Source organism: Sardina pilchardus, chromosome 18 (assembly GCF_963854185.1).
Source record: "Sardina pilchardus chromosome 18, fSarPil1.1, whole genome shotgun sequence".
Taxonomy (NCBI): Eukaryota; Metazoa; Chordata; class Actinopteri; order Clupeiformes; family Clupeidae; genus Sardina; species Sardina pilchardus.
The window spans coordinates 30,274,069-30,281,568 of record NC_085011.1 but is presented as its reverse complement, the minus strand read 5'-3'; the positions used below and the strand labels follow the sequence as shown (position 1 = coordinate 30,281,568).

The window sequence follows — 7,500 nt, the reverse complement described above, 5'->3', positions numbered from 1 at the left end:
TTCAAATGTGTCTGGCGTGACCCGATCTCAAGTGGCCTAAGTACAAGTGGAAGCAACCACCAAGATGCACTGTGCTGGGATCAGCCAAGCTGCTCCCTGAGACTCAGACTGATTTGATTCTGATGTGTCCAAGACTGTTCTGGTGAATGTGACGTTGGCAGCAGCAGAGTCTAAAGGCCAGTGGTCAGCAGCTAGACTGGGTGAACCCTGCCTGACCTGCCGGCCATTTGGATTTGACCCTACAGCTCAGGCTGGAGACCTGCACATCTATCTCTCCTGCTTCCTGTCCACATCTTCTGCGTCCAATCACAAACTAGCTCGTCCAAAAGGATCATCCTTGATCGTTGGTCTGATTGGTTGAAGGACTATCCTAAAGCGCAGAGTCATTTGAACTGTGCCCATTGATCACGCCTCAAGTGCAGTAGAAATACAGTGCAGACTCCCCAGACTAATGTTCAATCTTAAAAGACTGAGCTTAGTGTGGTGACAGCCAGGCTAGTCTGCCGCATCTCTGGCGATACTCCGTGGATATGTTGTGTGTAAATGGCGATTGTGTCTCGGCTGACCGCTGGTGACCTGATCACCCAAGATCTAGAAACAACAGGAACTTCTCAGTATGCTTCTGAAACGTTCTTGTTTCCGTGTCCCACTCAGGAACCTTCCAGCCAAGTCTATGGAGGAGGCCGAGAGACACCGGCAGGAGTACGAGGAGATGGTGGCGGGAGCCAAGAGGAGAGGTACACACACGTGCACACTCGTACACACACACACACGCACACAGACACAGGCACACACACACACACATGTACACGTACACTCACACAGCTGCTCCGTATGAGCGCAACTAAGCCAAATATCCCATATGTGCATTTGGGTCAGTGAGATTGATGGTCTCTCTCTCTCTCTCTCTCTCTCTCTCTCCCTCTCTCTCTCTCTCTCCCTCTCTCCCCGCTCAGAGCTGAAGGAGGCGCAGAGGAAGAAGAGGCAGATGAAGGAGCGCTTCAAGCAGGAGGAGAGCATCGCCGTCGCCATGGTGATCTGGAACACTGAGGTCCTGCCCAACTGGGAGAGCATGTGAGTCCACGTGTGTGTGTGTGTGTGTGTGTGTGTGTGTGTGTGTGATTGAGTCCACAGGCTGATGGCCCCTACGGTCACCAAGACTATTAGAGACACGTCCTTATGGCACACTGTGTGGACCATACGACATATGTGTTTCTAAAGAGTGATTTAGCGTGCGTGTGTGTGTGTGTCTGTCTGTCTGTCTGTCTGTCTGTCTATTTATTTATTTGTGTGCATATATCCATCTCTCTGTGTTTATATGTGTGTGTCTGTCTGTCTGTCTATTTATTTGTGTGCATATATCCATCTCTCTGTGTTTATATGTGTGTGTCATCTCTGCTTGTCTCTGTGTGTGTGTGTGTGTGTGTGTGTCTGTCTGTGTTTTTGTTTATTTGTGTGTGCATATGTCCATCTGTCTCTGTTCTTATCTGTGTGTGTGTGTGTGTGTGTGTGTGTGTTTGTGTGTGTGTGTGTGTGTGTGTGTGTAGGAGGAACACGCGGCGGGTGAGGGAGCTGTGGTGGCAGGGTCTTCCTCCAAGTGTCCGCGGCAAAGTCTGGGGACTCGCCATCGGCAACGAGCTCAACATCACTCCAGGTAGCCATGGCAACTAACAGCTTTGTTAGTGTATGATGTGCACAGGTGATCAAATGCTGTGTGCAGCCACCATGGGCTCATAGAATAAGTAAGGGATAATCAACGACGCGCCGTGCGTTTCTAGGAAAATAACATGTTCGAAGTGGTAATAAGGACCCGACGCCGCACGGCGCGTCGTTGATTATCCCTTACGTAGACGATGGCCTGACCCATAATGCATGTGTAGGAGAGGTAATGTAGACGATGGCCTGACCCATAATGCATGTGTAGGAGAGGTAATGTAGACGATGGCCTACTGACCCATAATGCATATGTAGGAGAGGTAATGTAGACGATGGCCTACTGACTAGGGATGTAACGATACACTCAACTCACGACTCGATATGGATCACGATTTTTTGTTCACGATACGATTTTATCACGATTTTTCTTTTTGATATTGATGCTGTTTGAAGAGGTTGCTCCAAAGAAAATCAAATTGCACCACTCCCTCTCCTTCCAAAGTATTACGTCCTACACCTCTCCTCTTAAAATAAATGGCAGGCCCTACTCTGCCCTGCAAAGCAAAAAGGCAGTAACTATGCAGAGTGCAAACTGAAGAAAAAAAAACATTTTAAAGTTATGCTGTTGCTTAGCCTTATGGTTGTAGTTAATGTAGCAGTTATTGGAGTTTTTTTTTTTTTTTTTACTTTACATTAGCTTATTTTTGGTACTTATCAATCTTCATAACAACTTTAATGTCATGAAAATTATAATAACTAATTTTCGACCAAAAATGCAGTTACTGCCTTTCTGCTTTGTAGGGCAGTACTGTTATATGCTACATCATCATAGTTGTTCAAGTGCACACACTAAATGGAGAGCTAGGATTGAAATTCAGACTGTGCCTTTAAATTAAACTTTTTCCATCTATCAGCACAATGCTACAGTAAGCCGTTTCCACTAAAAAAAAATCAGCTCAATATTATGTGCAAGACTGATGTTTACCAAGCATGCAAACGTGTTAATCTCTTAGCACTATCGTCATACGTTTTCTCATAGTGAGATGGCTATCCCGACATATGTTCTGATGTACATGGGGCGCACGGAGGTGAATGGCGGGACAAACGCGAAATGACAAGGTGTTAACTAAACAATTGAGTAGACCAAAGGTCGACAGGCTTTGTGGTTAAAACGATGAAAACCAGTAGGTTAGTCTGTCACAGCTAACTTCGTTCAAGCACAGTAGCTTAGACTAGTTTACACGCGCAGAAATTAAAAGTCAATATCAGCATCACAAGATTGCTGTCATTATCGGAAAATCCAGACACGTCAAACTGGACGCGAACGCGTGGCAAAAACAAAACAACTTCATAAATGATGTCTTTTTCAAACCTTGAAAACACCACATTAAAATCCAAGCATTTTCAAGGATTTCAAGCACCCATACGAACCCTGACACACACTCTAGTTCAAAGTTGTTGCCTACCGTCGTCTTCCCTCGTTCTGTGCCCCGTACCTAGTGACATAAGTCACGTGACTCATCGCGATTAATTTTTTCTATCAACCGGTGCGAATCGTCACGCATTTGTATCGATTTTTATTCGTGTCACGATGCATCGTTACATCCCTTCTACTGACCCATAATGCATATGTAGGAAAGGTAGTGTAGACGATGGCCTACTGACCGATAATGCATATGTAGGAGAGGTAGTGTAGAAGATGGCCTACTGACCCATAATGCATATGTAGGAAAGGTAGTGTAGACGATGGCCTACTGACCCATAATGCATATGTAGGAGAGGTAGTGTAGAAGATGGCCTACATGTTGGATACCAGATTAGTCATTAGACGCTCTTTGAAGATCCCAGATGATCACTAGCTGAAGAGCGTTACTGTAGGTGGATCACTGCTCTATACTAGGAAGAGATCACAGAAGAGAAGTCTCTTGACTGTGACCAGAGGGATTTGAATTCTGGCTGCTCTAGGAAGCTAATTAAGAGTTATTACGAGAGGAGTTGTGTTCTTTGATAGGCAACATCTCTCAGAGCAAGGACCATTTTCTGAAAACCACTTACTTTTATACTTCCCTAGTCCCTACTATATGAGTGTTCTATGATCTCTTAGCGTCTCATTGGCTTTTAGTTATATGGACAGACTATTACTTCTCATCAACTCCCTCTCTCCCTCTGTGTGTGTGTGTGTGTGTGTGTGTGTGTGTTTCTATGTGTTTAGAGCTTTATGAGATCTTCTTATCGAGAGCCAAAGAGAAATGGAGAAGCTACAGTGAGACGAGCTCCGAGACGGACGTGGAAGGTACGTTACCAGCACAACCCTAGCATAGTCGTCACCGGCGGCGTCCGTTGGGAAGGAATACCCAGGAAGTAAGGAGCCCAAAATAGCCTCAGCTCTTAGCCGTCATCAGGTGTGCTTCTTGGGAGTGGATGAGTCTGAAGCCGTCCTTACTTAGAGGGGGGCTATGATGACTCATGATGCCTCAGGAAAGCAAAGCTTTTACCATGTTCACAGTTAAAGAGTTATTGATCGTTCCCTGTTTGGACTGAGCGCAGTAATGCCGCAAATGAATACGGGGGGTTGCCATGCACAACACTGGAAGATTACCGTGATAAGATATAGGCTACCACATATAGCTGTCAACACTTCCACAACATACACATGTACACACACACACACGCACACACATATATATACACATACGCATGTATGCACGCACGGCAAGCACACACACACACACACACACACACACACACACACACACACACACACACACACAGTTCATTTAGAGGAGGCCTTAGCTAGGAACGACTCATTTTCTAACACTATGCTGTAGTCAGTGAATTATGTATAATTAATAACACTGCTCCTATGCAGTCTTTTTGCCATTGATTCTCATACATATACATGAATACGTTGCAGCTTATGGAAATGTATATAATTAGGTTTGTTTTTTTCCCCCTTCCCATCAGACTGTGGTGCGTCATTGGCAGACAGAGAGTCCAGTCTGGACCTAATCAAGTTGGACATCTCCAGAACATTTCCCTCCCTGTACATATTCCAGAAAGTGAGTGTGTGTGTGTGTGTGTGCGCACGTGCATTGTTGTGTGTGTCTGTGTCTCTCTTTGTATCTTTGTGTATGTTGGCTTGTGTGTCTGTGTGTCTGAATAGATTAGAATAGAATAGAATATATACTTTTTTGATCCTGTGAGGGAAATTTGTGTGTCTAGGTGTCTGTGTGTGTGTGTGTGCGCGTGTGTGTGTGCGTGCGCGCGTGTGTAGGTGTGTGTGTCTGTGTCTCTCTGTGTTTGTGTGTGTGCGTGTGTGTGGACGGCCCTTGACTCTCTCCCTCTCCCCTTGTGTGTAGGGTGGGCCTTATCATGATCTCCTGCACAGTGTGTTGGGAGCGTACACATGCTACAGACCAGATGTGGGCTATGTAAGTCTCACAGCACACGCACATCAGGATCTCTCTCTTCTCGCTCATGCTCGCTCTCTCCATCAAATTCAAATTCAAAAGTGCTTCATGGGCATGACAAATAGTTAGACATTTGTATTGCCAAAGCAATTATTACATACATTGAACATACAGGTATAAGACATGGACATAACAACAGACAGATAATCTCTCCGATAATCTCTCTCTCTCTCTCTCTCTCTCCATTCTTTTTCCTTCTCTATTTCTCTCTCTCCCCCTCAGATTCAGATTCAGATTCAGATTCAGAGTGCTTTATTGGCACTCATTTATTGGTGCTCATATTGCCAAAGCAGTCGGAACAGAACGTAGTACAATAGCATTAGTACAATCCATGAAATAAAAAACGTGTGTGTGGTATGATTTGGAGTGTGTGCATATGGGTTTCTCTCTGTGTGTGTGCATGCATCTCTCTCTCTCTCTCTCTCTCTCTTTCTCTCACTCTCTCTCTCTCTTTCTCTCGCTCTCTCTCTCTCTTTCTCTCACTCTCACTCTCACTCTCTCTCTCTCTCTCTCTCTCTCTCTCTCTCTCACACACACACACACACACACACACACACAGTCTTTGTGTCCAGGGCCTTTGTGTTGCCCTCTCTGAGTAGGTAGGGGGGTTATACCTGTGGTGGCCGCATATTAAAATATTCTTGTTTATTTTAGATAATACCTAATTGTGTGTGTGTGTGTGTGTGTGTGTGTGTGTGTGTGTGTGTGTGTGTAGGTCCAGGGCATGTCCTTCATTGCTGCAGTGTTGATTCTGAATATGGAGGAGGCCGATGCCTTCATTGCCTTTGCCAACCTACTCAACAAACCTTGTCAGATGGCCTTCTTCAGAGTGGACCACGACCTGGTAACTAAACACACACACACACACACACACACACACACACACACACACACACACACACACACACACACACACACACACACACACACACACACACACACACACACAGAGAGAGAGAGAGCATCAAATACACCTTTCATCACATACATACTGCAAAGGCACCCTCACATACCCTTCAAACAAAAACATACACACACACACACACACACACACACACACACACACACACACACACACAAGCGTATATCCTCACTGTGAGATGATGAACTAACCCTTTTTGTCTCACATACACCAGAGAGGGTTAAAGTGGAGTAATCAAGGAACTTTGTACACACTGTATTAAATGCTATTATCTAGTCTTCTTTAGTTGAGGACTCACACTGAATTAAGTGTTATTATGTACCGGTGGTCTTCTTCAGTAGAGGAGTGTGTGTGTGTGTGTCCCTGAGTGATGCGTGTGTACACACTGCATTAAGTGTTATTATCTAGTTTTCTTTCATTAAGGAGTGTGTGTCCCTAAGTGTGTGTGTCTGTGTGTGGGATGTTTGGCTCCAGATGCTGAAATACTTTGCAGCGTTTGAGGTGTTCTTTGAAGAGAACCTGCCCCGCCTCTATCAGCACTTCCAGAACAACAGCCTGACGCCAGATTTCTACCTGATCGACTGGTGAGAACAGCGTGTGTGTGTGTCTGTGTGTGTCTGTGTGTGTCTCTGTTTTCTGTGTGTGTGTGAGTGAAAAAGAGAGGGATAGAGAGTGTTTGAGTGAGAGGGAGGGAGTGAGTGAGTGACCGAGAAGGAGGTCTGTAGGGCTTTAGTAGTGAAAGCATGATACTGTAAAAGGGCCCGCCCACATACTCTTGTAGTTTTCCTGGATTTGTTGACATTTCATTTGCTCTTTCCCACACGTGGACCAACTGTCCTTCCCCTGAACTTGTGCCGTGTGTGTGCAGAGGTGGAAATTCCAGCTTCAGTGAGTACTAGTCCAACCATGTATTGGTTCTACCTGTGCACTCTGCACAGGTGATCTCATCAATTAGCTGCTCTACCCAGGGGGTCAGGATTTGACTGATTAGCTTCGCCGATTAGCAAGGCACTTCCTCGGTGCCATTTTCCAGAATATTTCCAGAAATACATCATGTCCGGTGCCGTTTTCCTCATGCTGGTTGGTGGCTGTTCCACTCTCAGCTCATACAGAAGCTTAGTGTGGGCACGAGCTCTCCTTCTGTACCTTACGTTAATCAGTATTCTGGCACTTAATTGGCTAAGTAAAACGGCACCGGAAACAAGCCCCTTGAAACGCCATGTTGAAGCCTGAAAAAAATCTTTCCCATTAGCCTAGCATTCCCATTGAAATGAATAGGGACTTGTTCACTTTCTCCAGTTCTTATAATACCTCAATGGCTCTACCTAACTGAAGAGTGGTGCTAATTAGAATCAGCTGGTTTAAATTAATGGTTGGCACAGATATGTGGTAGGACTTCAACTCACTGAAGCTGGACTTTTCCACCTGTGTGTGTGTGTGTGTGTGTGTGTG

At 45.3% G+C, this 7,500-nt stretch overlaps 1 protein-coding gene across 3 annotated transcripts in view; it reads left to right on the top strand.

Annotated features, from left to right (window-relative positions):
* tbc1d12a (TBC1 domain family, member 12a) overlaps positions 1 to 7,500 on the top strand; it is a 26,897-nt gene that overhangs the window by 15,810 nt on the left and 3,587 nt on the right. For all 3 annotated transcript variants that reach the window (XM_062519489.1, XM_062519488.1, XM_062519487.1), the window contains 8 exons: positions 655 to 737; positions 957 to 1,074; positions 1,548 to 1,654; positions 3,869 to 3,949; positions 4,621 to 4,715; positions 5,016 to 5,087; positions 5,842 to 5,970; positions 6,523 to 6,632. In XM_062519489.1, the coding sequence (XP_062375473.1) occupies positions 655 to 737; positions 957 to 1,074; positions 1,548 to 1,654; positions 3,869 to 3,949; positions 4,621 to 4,715; positions 5,016 to 5,087; positions 5,842 to 5,970; positions 6,523 to 6,632 (795 nt within the window). The remainder of the gene's footprint in view (positions 1 to 654; positions 738 to 956; positions 1,075 to 1,547; positions 1,655 to 3,868; positions 3,950 to 4,620; positions 4,716 to 5,015; positions 5,088 to 5,841; positions 5,971 to 6,522; positions 6,633 to 7,500) is intronic.